Source organism: Ochotona curzoniae, unplaced genomic scaffold, assembly GCF_017591425.1.
Source record: "Ochotona curzoniae isolate NIBS_2020 unplaced genomic scaffold, NIBS_Ocur_1.0 contig_1, whole genome shotgun sequence".
In the NCBI taxonomy this organism is placed as follows: domain Eukaryota; kingdom Metazoa; phylum Chordata; class Mammalia; order Lagomorpha; family Ochotonidae; genus Ochotona; species Ochotona curzoniae.
Genome location: NW_024464918.1, coordinates 17,838,798 through 17,853,058, shown reverse-complemented (window position 1 = coordinate 17,853,058; position 14,261 = coordinate 17,838,798). Strand labels below are relative to the sequence as shown.

The 14,261-nt window shown below is 40.9% G+C and overlaps 1 protein-coding gene across 4 annotated transcripts in view; it reads left to right on the top strand.

Moving 5' to 3' along the window:
- Positions 1 to 211: 211 nt before the first annotated feature.
- GRIA1 (glutamate ionotropic receptor AMPA type subunit 1) overlaps positions 212 to 14,261 on the top strand; it is a 277,008-nt gene continuing 262,958 nt past the window's right edge. For 2 of the 4 annotated variants that reach the window (XM_040994108.1, XM_040994036.1), the window contains exons 1-2: positions 254 to 553; positions 3,564 to 3,701. In XM_040994108.1, coding sequence (XP_040850042.1) covers positions 472 to 553; positions 3,564 to 3,701 — 220 coding nt within the window. In that variant the 5' untranslated portion in view covers positions 254 to 471. Of the gene's footprint in view, positions 554 to 3,563; positions 3,702 to 14,261 lie in introns of all 4 variants that reach the window. The other 2 variants (XM_040993959.1, XM_040994264.1) reach the window with 2 other exon arrangements.

Below are 14,261 nucleotides of genomic sequence, written 5' to 3'. Positions count from 1 at the left end.
AAGGGTGGATCAGGTGAGGATGGGGCAGCAGGGCTGATAGCTAGAGCAGACAGCTGTGTAGGTTTGAGCTGCCGCTCTGTGGATATTAGCAGAGAGAGGGAGAGAGAGAGAGATCGCTGCCTGTGTGAGTGTGAGGGGGAGAGCGAGAAGGAAAGCGCAAGGGAGGGAGAGAGAGTCTGTGAGAGGAGAGGGTGAGGGAGAGGGGGAGCAAGCGCTCCAGCTAGCATGAGGACGGGCTTCTCTTCCCCTGCTCAGTTAATCTGGCTGTCAGTTGGTGTTAACGCTGCAGTTCAAGTGCTCGGATTCCAAGGGAAACAGACAAACCTTACAGAAGGAAGGAAGCAAGCAAAAGAGGAAGGAACTGCAGGAAGAAAAGAACAGGCAGAACAGCGAGAGGAATAAAGGGAAGGGGGGGAAACACCAAATCTATGATTGGACCTGGGCTTCTTTTTCGCCAATGCAAAAAGGAATATGCAGCACATTTTTGCCTTCTTCTGCACCGGTTTCCTAGGCGCGGTAGTAGGTGCCAATTTCCCCAACAATATCCAGATCGGTGAGTGAGAGGGGCAGTTGGGGAGGGACTTTCTGGGTCTGGTCAGGTTTTCTTTTGGGGGGGGTTGTTATGTACTGCCCCTCCCCAGTGCAAGCTGTTGTGCTTGGCCATCTAAAGCCTCGCGGCAGCAGTTAACAAAAAAAAAGACTTGGACTGCCAGCGAGGGGAGGGGGTCTTCTCTGGGTGGCATGAGGGACATGGGGAAGTGTTTATCACCATCTCTCACCCCCCCACACACACACACAGGTACACATGCACCACTCACGCTCCAAAGGGACGCGTGTGAAATGGAGGAATCCCGCTTTGGAGGAGAAGGAAGCCAGGCTGTAGCACAGAACAGGGTGGTGGGTGTTTAAGGAGTTAACTCTGTTGCTTGGTTGATGGAGCCTGATTTCATTTATTTATATAAATATGTATGCTGTGTTTATTTACGTGTGTGGTTCTATATTACATATACATGTATATATTTAATTGAGGGAGCTAGGAATTTCTTTGCTAGGGGAGCAGAAAGAGACCCTGTGAAAGAAGGAGTAAAGGGTGCTGGGTTGATTACAGCCACTGAAATAATGCCAGAGGCTCCTCTGGAAGACAAGGGGACTCTCTCTGCTCTGGACTCATCTAGCTGCTTTCTCTTTGCTCTCTGCCATGGTGGGCTGGTGGTCTCTACTCTCCAAAATAGAACTTCCTAGCTAGCCTTTCTCCATCCCTTTACTTCCCCCTACACCTAGATTTTGTGTTCACAGAGCCTGTCTTTCTTTTACACACACACACACACACACACGCACACACACACATACACTCCTTTCCCCTCCTGTTAGCTGTCTTCCAGCACAGGGCTCCATCTGGTCAACTTGGAGGCAGGTTTCACATACTCCTGCCCGTTGGTCCCTTCCTTGATTGTTGGGCTTTTTTATCTCCCACCCCCACCACTCACATTCATAGGCAAGCCAGCAAGTAATGTTACTCCTAATGGGAAACAGCAAAACAAACAAGAGCAGTGACATCGATAGCAGAGCATAGCCACAAGGGACTGGGGCTTCACTGTGGCCAGTGTGTCATGATAACAGTGTCCCGGAATCCAGGCAGCTGCTTTGCTTAGAGGCACCTTGGTTGGCTTAGTTTCTGCTTTCTCCCCTCTGGTTGGAAGGCAGGTGTCTCAGGGACAGTTTGCAGTGCTTTTTGCCTGTCTCCTATAGATGTATGTTGCTGTGGGGATATATTGGAAGAGGGGCATGCGGGGAAGTTGGTATTTTCTCAGGCTCACATGTGCAGCAATAGCCATCCTTGTTGGCCTTTCTGAACAGATGGCTCCAAAGGTAGTTGGAGTGGCCACAGAGTAAGTTGCTTTGTCTCCTGACACCTGTTAAGCTACATTCACAAGTGCGTATATATATGAGTGCTGGTGCTTTACACACAAAACTTCCTGCCTTTCCAAGATGCTTGCTTTGCACCCTATTGTGTATTTTTATAACCCTCCCCCCCACACACACACACTTCCGCAACCCCTTTCATTCACTGAGAAAGAGAAGGAAGGGGGCAGATAATTTTTTGGGGTGTGGCCATCTGGGAAGGAAGGTGAAGTATCTAAACCAGTATTGTTTATTTCTTGTTACTGTTTAAAATGGAGGTATATATACACATGGAAATCCCTTACCTGTAGCTTTGTTTATGCTTGTACTTCTAAATGGCCAATACTTAAATAATTATAATCACTTATATAGGAATATGTGAGTCTGCTTTCTCTGAATATATTTGTGTGTATCACCGTGAGTATAAATGCTTGGGAGTGTTTTGTGTATGTGTAAATATAGTATTTGCTCATGTACTGCTGCATATTTTTCATGCTATTTAGAATGAACTTGATTTTCCAACTGAGAAAATCTGTTAGTGAGAAAATTGTTGCTGTTTTCAAATAAAAGGTAGAAACATGAAATTGTAGCACAAATGCTGAAACATCACCACCATCAGGTAGTCCTTAATTCTACTTGTATGATCTCACAACAGCCTTGTAATCCATTTATTAGTTCTTAAAAACAAACATGCATCCACTGTATAAGAAGTTAGAAGTGCATTCCATTGGGACTGTGATTCCTACTGATATGAAACAAACTTTGATGTAAACATTCTCTGTAGTTAGATCTCTGAAAAAGCTGATTTCCTCTTATGGAAGAGTATTTTAATCTGTTGATGTGTCCACAATAAACATAACAGTCAGCCATATACTCTTGTTCTTGCAACAGGAGCTGTGACAGCCACCTTTCAAGTGTTTTCAATATACGCATTCTCCTGACATTTTAAAGATCCCACATCCTTAAAGCACAAGGTGCTACCAAGCAAACACATCATGATAATCCCTTATGTAACAAGCCATTCCTAGGCAACTGGGATCATGAATGGCAAAAGGAACACCCTCTTTGCCAAAATTAAGGTGTTTCAGAGGAAATGAATTATAAAACTTAGGAGCAACAGATTTGTTAAATCTCCTTGAGATTTTGCCAGCTCAAAGACCAAAAGTATCATAGCAAAGAGAATCTCTGAGAAGCCCACTGGAGTCCCAGAGCTAAATTGCCATCACTCTGCAACATGTATCAACACCTATTTCCTCTGTGGTGAGAGCTGGGGACCACACAAGACAAGGACAACTTGGACACAGGGAGGCTTGATGTGTGTGCAACAGCATAGGCCTCCCAGGTAGTTTCAAAAAGAGAGGAAAATAAATGCAACCAGTCTCCTATTTTTCTCTGACCTTAGCTGAGTTAAGGGTTGCACAGTCAAGCCAATACGTGAACAGGGTGATGGGCATTAGAGAACCTTATCACATAAAAGCTTATCTGTTAAAGTTTAAGCTTCACCATTGAGTCGAGTCTTTTTGAACTCTTACCCCTGCCAATGAAGATCACAAAGAGCAAGTGTGACAGTAGAAAGAAAAGGGCTCATTTGGGGGGGGCTGTTGAAGAACTAAAACCTGTCTCTAGTCCAAATACCATGTTGTGCTTTTCTTTCCTCACAGGGGGATTATTTCCAAACCAGCAATCACAAGAACATGCCGCTTTTAGATTTGCTTTGTCACAACTCACAGAGCCCCCAAAGCTGCTTCCCCAGATTGATATTGTGAACATCAGTGACAGCTTTGAGATGACCTATAGATGTAAGTAATTGCTTCTATTTCTGAGATTTCTTTCTGCTACAACTATGAAAGGAGAGCCTGTGGGGAGGTGGTGTTGTTGCCAAAATGACTTGAGTTGTCATTCGTCTTCATAAGAGAAAGCCCTCCAAGAAAAATTCCAAGAGCTTTTTGAGTGATTCCAGCAGTTGGTATTTTAGATCCTGCAATGCTTCATGGGAGGGGTTGCTTTTTCACTGTGAGCTAACTTTAAATGCCAGCACGTTGGGTACTTAGGTTGACTGCTTCTCTCCTGCCTCGCTAAAGATTCCTGATTTCACTGAGTGTGCCACACACAAGAAACTTCTGAGAGATGTAGACTTAACGGTTATGAATTCTGGAGAACGTGATTTAAAATGCTCATGCAATTTCCAGCCTAGGGCTTAAAAGGAGAAAATGTTCCAACAACTTGACAAGAAAGGATAGATGAGAAATTGTGTATCTGGTTTCCCATTTTTGGAAGTGATTAATAATTATTGAAATTTTGGTGCTTTGATTATTTCCAAAAATGGGCTTGGTGTGATTGACTGTTTAAGGTATAGGTTATAAGATAGCCTATGGGCATAAAATAAAACAGAAGTGACCTCAAGCAGGAGAAGGGACAGCTAAATCTCTGACATCAGAGTTAAATACATTATAAAAATGTGTGCAACAAAATCTCATTATGAATTTTTTTGACAGCTAGGATGGAAAAAGAATCCTGTGTACATTATCTTATGTCAGATGAAAGCCAAAAAGTTAACCAGCAGAGACATTTCCCTCTGAAGATTAAGTTCAGGTAGAAGTTTATGTCAGGGAAGTGTAAAGGAAATGGGGAAAAACAATTTGAGAACCTAAACTGGATTAGATGAAGATTATAGGCATTATGAGCCACTAATGACTTGATGACTTTGCTGAGCTATGGGTGGTTGAAGGGACTAACTATATTTTCTTCATCTTTTCTCCATATTCCTACATGGAATCTCTAGGTGATTTGAGCTGAATGTGCTTAAATTCTCAAAATTAGAATTCAAAGCCCTCCCTTTTCCCAAGACAACCCGTGTAAGACAGTGTTGAAATTAATTTCAAGGAATTTAATTATACTAAATTCCACTTTCTGAGACTTGTCATGCATCAAGAATGATGACCAATACTTTGTAGACTTATAGAGTAACATTCATCATTATTTATTAAGCACTGACTGTAGTTAGCGCAATGTGTTATTTGTTTTTCCAGTCTTAGCCAATTTATTCCTCACAGGAACCGTGCAATGTGCTCTGCTATCTTCCTTTCAGAAAAGAGAAAACTGAGTCAGCAACAGGTTAGGAACATGCCCAAGGTCACACAGGAAGTATGTGTCGGTCCTGTGATTTCCTGAGAGTTGTAATAGATGCACTGATCCTTGTCGCAACTCAATTAATATAGTAATACACTCAAGAAACTAATGGGAATTATCAAAGTTCTATGAGGCAGTGATCAGAAAAAGAAAATAAGTGGGGAAACTAAGTATTCCAATGTAAATGCATGATTCTGCACAGATGTGACCCAATGAATAAACAAAATGGAACTTGAAGTTTGTGGTAGCACTGAAGTTGAAAACTCAGCGTACTGTGGTACACACCACCCTTAAAAAAAAGAACTGAGCTTTTAAAAAAAAATACTTTTGATGATGTTTACAGAGTTAATTAGGGTGGGAAGAGTTGAGAATTAGGGGAAAGTGGGTGAGACCATTGTTTCCACATTTTCTTATTCTTCTTGTATCTGAGGGAAGGGGAGGAATAAGGAGAGAAACTACACTCACACTCTCAACCACCTCAATACCTGGGGATGGGAAAGGCCCATCATCCCAGGCTCCCTGATGTGGAGCATGATCTGAGTGTTCTGCTCAAATGGCTTTAATAGTCCTGAAATGCTGTCATTCTTGCCAATCCAAGGATGAGGAAATCCTTTCAAAGTTCATTGGCTGACACAATCCACCCCAGAATCTCCATTTGCCCAGAAATTTGCTGTCAAGCTTCCCTGGGGTAGTTGACCAATTTCTTCTGCCCTCCTTCCTCTGTTATGGTATCGGGTGTCCTCTGCAGGCTCCAATGGACTGCCAAATCCTCCGTGTGCGTATGAGTTTGCCATCCACTGCTCTGTCCAAGCCACTGAGGAGACCCATTTCTGACACGTGCACTCCACTGAGGCCACAGGTCCCACCACTCTCTTCATGGTTGGAGTTCTGAGTCTAGCAGTTTAGTTGGGAGGGACCCTTAAAGAAATCGCATCTGAACAGATTTAATTGTTGAAGGCTAGCTTGACAAAATCATCTCCTTGAGAAGCTAGTTAAATAATTTCTCAGTATTAGTCTATCAGATGGCCTTCCATTCCTTTTGATATAACTTAAGGTAGGGACTATAAATGGAGAAATTGGGTGTGTCTGTCAATGCATCAAGAAATCACTTGTGCGCAATTGCTTGTGCTAATATATTTCCCAGGGAAAGGTTCCACTGTTTCTTTGATATTCCTTAGCTTTTGTCATACTTTCAAAGAGGTTCATTATTGAAGAAGGATTACTTGCTCAGAGAATCAAGAAGAATAAATAATAGCTGGCATGTGTATTCACTCAGGCTGCTAACAACTGTCTCGGTAGAGCTTGGTGGAAAGAGTTGTTAACTGCTCTCCAATGTGAAGATGTTGACTGGCAGTATATGATAATAAAAAACAAAAGCAGGAGGAGATGTTCTAAAGCAATAGGTACTGCTTCTGTATTATCATCACAGTCTAAAATCTCTAACAGAGCTGTTGGCTATTTATCAGCAAGGCAGAAACATGATACAGGGAATGTTGTTCATTGTGATTAGTGGAGCTTGGATTGAATGGATTTAGAATCTGAGCCTGATGCCTCTGTACATCCATGCACAATTTTCCTTGAGGTCCTGCTTTGTTCATGTGGTAATTTTTAAAATGTTTCGTCACAGCTATAAACTTTAAGATGAACTGGATTGTAAAGATGATAAACATTTCTTGCTTTCAGTAAACTTAAACTCCAGTGGGGACACTGGTGTAGAGGTTGCAGAAAGTAGTAATATCATTTTCTCCTTAGACCCTTGTTTCTTTAGTTTCAACATGAGTGGAAGCTCTAGGCCTTCCGGGGAGAACTGGTAGCATTGTAATTCCTGCCTACTGGAGGAATATCTGTTCATCTTTGTGTGAGGCTAAGGAGAACATTTTAAGGCTATGTTCACTGTCATCCATTGGTCTTGGAAAACCAGCCTTACATGTGTCTCAACTTGAATTGAGTAAAAGAGACAAAGTGATCAGAGAAGTTTGGGGCTGAATAGGCAAATTAAGTATAGATGGTAAAACCAAGAAAGACAACTTATTCAGATTTAATTTCATGCTCTGTTTTGAAATAAGAATTGGAGGTTCCTCAAATTGATGGCCACAATTTTATCTACAGAAAATGACAAATGTTAGTTTTCCCGTTATGTTAGTTGTCATTGTTTTTCCTGACTATTTTGTTATTCATTATCCCACCACCAGAGGGTGGAGAAGGGAAGAAGGCAAAAGTGTAGCAGAATCTCTTCCTGCTAGATATGTTAGCAATGGGATTAAAAAAGAAAGAGTAGTGGTTATAGAATAAGGAAAATTTAAGATAAGAGAGAGCTGTCACTGATACCATTGGTCATGTTGAGAGTTTGGTACCCTGCTGGCATCTGATTTTTCTTGGCGTCCTTGTTGGCCATTATTAAAATAGGGTAAAGACATTGCATTAGTAATTCATATGTCTTGGGATCCCCTCTGGGCAGTCCTTCAAGTCTACAAGGATGTGGTGGTGTGGTCTGTCTAAAGAGACACTATGTACTGACCATCATATCCACCCTCTGTTGCTGCTTTTGTAGTAGGTGCAAATAAAGGAATGAATGAAATGCTGATGTGAATTCATGTTAGAGGTCTAAGAAACATTGCTGCAACTTAACTCTTACCTTTTCATTCATGCCTCCTCTTATTCTTTAATAAATACATGCTTAATGCTTATTTTGCACCAGCACTGTGCCAGATGCTAGCAATAAAGGAACAATGAAGAAGACATAGTCACTTTCCCTACAGGGCCTACAATTGGACCCAGAGCTACTTTAACTTCAGTACGCATTCAAAAACAGAAAAAAAAAAAACCTGCCAGGGAGTTTGATTAAAGCAAGACTTGGATGGACTCTCTACTTCCTGCATCCGAATATTCAAGAGCAGACCCGGGAGGAATGCTGTAGTAGTTAGTATGGGAATCACACTGTGAAAAACTCTTTAATCTAAAAAGTCTTCCATTCCTCCAGCAAGCATTTCTGAATTCTTAAGCTAAACCCTGGCATGATGTTCAGTACCAGAAATGCAGAGAAAAATCAGACGTAATCTCTGCCCTGAAGGACTTTACCCCTATGAGAGCATACTGTCCTGTCAGGAGAAAATTAAAACGTAATGTCGTAAGTGCTGCAGCAGTAATTTGTGTGGGGTGTTAGAGATGCCATGAGGCTGAACTGGGAGGTTTTTTTGGCTGAACTAAGTCACAAGTGTAAATGGAAGTTTTCAAAGATCAGGTGAGGGAGCCTGATGGTGGGAGAGCGATGCTCTCCAGGCATGGGAGTGCTAACTTTTAGGCTGCCTTGCTCTGACCTCCACGGGTGCCCTCATGGTGGGCTTCTCATGTGTCATTTATCAAATACTCTAGAAATGTCACCAAATGGCCATCAATAAGCCAATCTAAGCTTTAGAGATGGACTTTTGAGCTCACACACAGTTGGGCCTGGTGTGATAGCTCAGTAGATAAATTCTTACTTTACCAGTTCATGTCATGGCTGCTTCACTTCCCATCCAGCTCCCTGCTTGTGCCCTGGGAAAGCAGTAGAGGATAACCCAAAGCCTTGGGACCCTGTACCTGTGTGGGAGACCTAGAATAAGCTCCTGGCTCCTCACTTCATATCGGCTCAGCTCTGGCCATTGTGGCCACTTGGAGAAAGAGCCAGCAGACAGACGATCTCTCTCTCTCTCCCACCTTCTCTCTGTAAATCTGCCTTTCAATAAAATATACTTTTTTTAAAAAGAATCATATGCTTTGATACTAAAACTTGCATATATTTCTCTCTTACAATTTCTAATGGCTCTGATAACACTGAGGGCCCAGATCTACATAGCCTCAATTTGCTAGAATTGAATACAGAGTGAGTACCCCATCTGGATGTCCTCCTTTGCTCTCATTCTGTCTGCTGGTTCCTGGAAACACTGAATTTGCATACCAAGACTGAGTTGTTCTTCAGTGTTGCCTAATTGTGTGTTCATAGGTAAAGGTTAGCTCTATCATCAGATCAGAAACTGCTTTCCATCAAGACCACGCACTTCTATAGTTTGACATTACTCAGAACACCTGGTAATTCCCCTAATGCAAATGAGCACATGTCTTCTGGAGCCAGGAAAACATACAACATAAAGATGCTGGGAGCTTACATGATGATCAGGTGTAGAACAGCATCCTTAATTACTGTGAGGCTCCTTCTATTGTGGACTTAGTTGGGAAGCTCAGGGGCATTCTAACAAGACTCTGGCAGCAGCAACAGCTGGCCTCTGAGCTCCTGTCTAAGCATCACTCATCATTTTCAGAGTTGCAAATGAACAGTCCAAACTAAGTCAACAAGCAGTCTTGTTTTGCCTGGCCAGCATAATAATCTTCAAAATTTGGCACACAAATCAAGATTTCTGGCTCCTTTTGAAATAAACTTTAGACACTAAACAACCCTGGGCCCACATTTTAGCTCACTTTCTATTATTTAGAACTGACAGGGCCTGGTGTGGTGGCCTAGCAGCAAAGGTCCTTGCCTTGCACATGCCCAGGATTCCATATGGATGCTGGTTCTAATCCTGGCAGCCCTGCTTCCCATTTAGCTCCCTGCTTGTGGCCTGGGAAAGCAGTAAAGGAGGGCCCAAAGCCTCGGATTCCTGCACCCATGTGGGAGACCCAGAGGAAGCTCCTGACCCTTGACTTCCAGTTGGCTCAGTTCTGGCCATCTCAGCCACTTAGGGAGTGAATCATCAGACAGAAGATCTTTCTCTCTGTCTCTCCTCCTTTCTGTATATCTGACTTTGCAATAAAAATAAATAAACCTTTAAAAAACAAAAGAACTGACAAGTGCTGCTCTCTGTAAAGTTAAGGTCTGATCTCTAAAGTTTATCAAAATGCCCATTACCCCCTCTTGTACATGCAGTCTGCATAAACATACTATGACTGGCCAGTCTTATATGAATGACAATTTGCTCACTTCTGACTTTTACTCTCTAGCATCTAACATTGTGTTATATACTGTAATATCTGTTTTTTACCCTGTAACAAAGAGTAATATAAAAGATATGTAACTACTGATCTCAGAAAAGGAATCTGACAAACAGGGATGGGGGATATCTAGGCCAAAGACCATATAAGAACTACAAAATAATTTTTCTGACCCTGCCAAGGCAAACACAAGTGGGACTTGAAATTCAACAAATCTATAACAGGCTAAATTTTAAGTCAATAATTTTCTACAGCCTGTAAATGATGTTATAAATATTCAAATGGCCTTTGCCAGAATAAAGGTTCCCTACTCCTGGTACAGTAATGGAGAAAATGTTGTTTGGTTACAGGGTACAAAATGATTCTTTTGATGACCTACAATGTACTACCCTAAAAATGTTGTGTTACTTGGTTTTGTGGCAATCCCAAAGTTATTATGCCCATTTTGCAGAAGGTGTTACTAAGAGAAGAGAGATTTTGTCTTTATAGTATGCAAAAGTTGAAGGCAAAACCACTATTTGGAGCTTGTTTTGAGCACTCCAAAATTCAGCAAGCTTTCTGCCTATGCAAGTTTGTGCCTCTGTAAACTCACAGATGGTGAAACAGTAGAGACACGATTCAGCAGTAGATGTTTCACATAAAAGTCCATGATTTAGGATCAAAATGAAGTCGTCCACTGCAGAACCTATGCTTACTGAGCAGAACCTAAAAATTAAACTGAGTTAGTGGGGAAGGTAGAGTTTGAGCAAGCATGGAAAGGTCAAGCCGACTTTGCTGGTATTGTGAAAGGGGGTTATTTTGAGTGAGTGAAGTCACTCATGTTCTTCCTCCACTCCCCATAACCACCACTGCATATGCTTGTGTTTATGAGGTGGACAGTTCAGAATGCATCTGCTGAACCTGCAGTACATTCTCAATTCAATGGAAAATGACTAAAACTCTCCGGCTGCGGATACAATATGATTTTAGTTCCTCTATCTTCACCTGAGTTGTCTCATTAGGGTGCTAGAATGTAAACATTTTTCCCTAGAATGAACTCTTAGTTCTTATTAAACCATTAACACTGTAACAGTATCTAAGTTCAACTGTGTATGAAGGAAGGAGATTTATTCTGGTTCATGGTTTTGGAGGTACATAGCGCAATATCAGGAGGGGCCCACTGATTTGAACCTTGTGTGAGGTTGGAGGATAGCAATAGTGGAGAAATCACCACGCACTGAGCCAGGCAGTACAGCCAGAAAGGGGACCCAGACTCATGTTTTTATAACCATCCTTCTTTTGAGAATCATCTTCCAATTCCCTCAGTTTCTGCCCCTGCGCCTACTCATCTAAACATGGTAACTGGATTAAGTTTTTACCTTCTCAGTAATGAATTATGAGGCTTGGAAGCCTTCATGAACTTGGGAACCAAATCATGTTCAAACAATAATAATGATCCTCAGCTTTTCTATATTGAAAAGTATTTGTATTTATTTCTCTACTTTGGAAACCTCTGATGCAATGAGTGAAATTACTGCTTCTTCTCAGATTCTTAAGATTAGTTTTATAGAACAATTTGAAAATTAATATGATTAACTTATTCTTCATTCATACAATTCATTTGAAGCACTTTTATTGTTGTTGTCTATGGGGGCAAATGCATCATTGCTCTTCTTCCATACCCTCTGCAGACAGCACTTACTGATTATAGGATTCTATCCCACAGAATCTAGACATGAGTTCAAGTTCTCACACAGCATAACTCTCACAATTGCTACATTTTGATAAAGTGGATGCAAGAGATGAAATCCTTTTGACATTACAAGATATTTCAGTAGAGGCTGAAGAAAAGAAAGCATCTTAGACATCAAGCCTCCCTTTAAGGAACTCAGTTTCTTATATAGGAAATAAGCATGAACCAAACAACATAATGGTACGAGGGACAATGTATGTCTCTCTCTGTCTCTCCCTGCCCCCTTTTCTCTCTCTCTTTCACATACATATTCAGGAGAAAGAAGGGAAACTCTTGGTTGGATGAATTGAGGTTTCATAAAACAAGGGCACTTGAGTTGAATTTGAAAAGGCATGTAGAACATAGACAAGAAGAACAAATGTAAATGTATGAGACTCCACATAGTGAAAAGTACACTCAATTTAGAATTTGTAGACATGAATTCACATGCTGGATTATCTTCTCAAATTGTTCAATTGTGAATTTGACAAACAACCCCCTCTCACGCTTATTTATAAAAAGAAGCTTATGATCTCCAAGAGACTCTAAAGCTATTTTATATTCTATGCTGAGAGCATATGGACAATTCCAGGGATAAAAAATTTCCCTAGGCTTTGGTCAGGGCAGATTCTCAGAACTAACTGGGAATCTGAGCACTGAGCCTCTTTCTGATAGCCAGGAAGTTGAATAGCAAGGTCACGTTTTGTATACAGATACAGGAGCACTAGACTACTGTTAGACCAAGTTTTCAGGTGCATTCATTCAGTAGTGAACACATATTACTCAATGGTTTCCACTGTGCACAAAACAGAAAACAGCCCTGTGTTCCTGGAGCATACGAGTCTGTGAGGGATGTGCAAATGAGTCTAGAAGTTATAACAAATGATCTGAAAGGAAAGATTGTGGGAGCCGGCCCTGAGTTGGGGGTGAATCTGTGTTTGAGCTGAGACTGGAGGCCCGGGGCAATATGGTGTGGAAATCAGAAGGATTTTTTTTTGTGTCTGTTTATGTAAGGTATACAAATTTAATGGGTTTCATATTTACTAATTTAAGAGCATAATATTTCCCACTTTATATCCTCCCCCCATCCTTTTCTCCTCTTTCATCTTTTTCCCATTTAATTTTTACAATTACATACTCTGTTTATTTTATAATCACAAACTTAACTGTCTAACTAAAGAATTCAGCCAGTTGCAAACAGCAAAACTGTCCTTTAAAAGTTTAAGCAAGGATTGTGAATGACAACTACAACTTAAATTGTCAATTTTGTTCATATACATTATAGTTATTTTGGACTCTGTAAATTAATTATCACAAATCATGAAAATATACATTTGTCTTTTTGGGAGTGGAAGCATAATGTCTTCCAGTTGTATTCATTTTGTTGCCAAAAATACGATTTCATTCTTTTCCATTTTTGTGTATATAATACATAATAAATAATATATAATATATACATGGAATACACATATACATATATTCCTTTATCTGTGCGTGTATGTATAAATATATATTTATATGTATATTTATATATATATCTCAGATTTTCTTTATCCAATCATCAATTGGTAGATATTTGGAGTGATTCCATATCTTAGCTATTCTGAGTTAAAATGGAATAAACAAGGGAGTAGAAATAACTCCGGAAGAGTATTCTAGAAGCCTAGGCCTGGTTCCCAGAAGACAAGGGAGAGTGTATGTAACTACCGAAGATGGTTCGACCAGGCCTGAAGGACTCTTACAGATTTCAGCCTGTAGCCCAAGAGCTGTTAGAAATTAATTAAAGGATTTTTCCACAAAAAAAATGCCATGTAGCAGATTTCTGTTATCTCACCAGGAATCAGATGCTTGAGAGCACTTTGTCACATTCACATTCCCTGGAGGTGTTTGATTTGCATAGCAATGGCCTTTGTTCTTTTTCCTCTTGGCACCAATTTGGTATTAATTCTGGAAGATGGCAGGATAGGGAAGGGGAAGCTGATAACTGGGTGAAAAAGGGGTGAGTTATGGTTCTCTTTCTATCTATGTGTATTCATGGGTGCTTGAGCAGATCACTGATTCAGTACCAGACCTGGAAATCTGGGAAAACTATATAAAACACAGAATAGTCTAGAGCCATCAACAGGAAAGCCACATACCAAACCGATTTGCTGTTCTGGTCAAACCAGATGACTCAGTGGTCCTTATATCCACACTATTGCTTCTTTCACTTGAAACCAACAAATTGCCCCCCAACATTCCTCTCTGGTCCAAGCTAGCTCTTACATCAATTCCTTCATTTGCCTGCTTTATTTTCCCATGCTAATGACCTTCTCTGCCCCTTGGCCCATACACTTCTCTGTAGCAGTTTTCACAGCTCTGTTTAGCTCTGAGCATCTGCCCAACTAGACTAAGCAACTTAAGGTCAGTGTCCTAGTTTTCACCAACTTGCCATCACAACCTTTACCACAGAAGTGTTCAGTGATGCCAGTTAAATGAATGAATGAATGAATGAATGGTACAGATTATATAGCAGTTGCAGCGATGAGAATAAGCCTGAATTATTGCTTTGTAC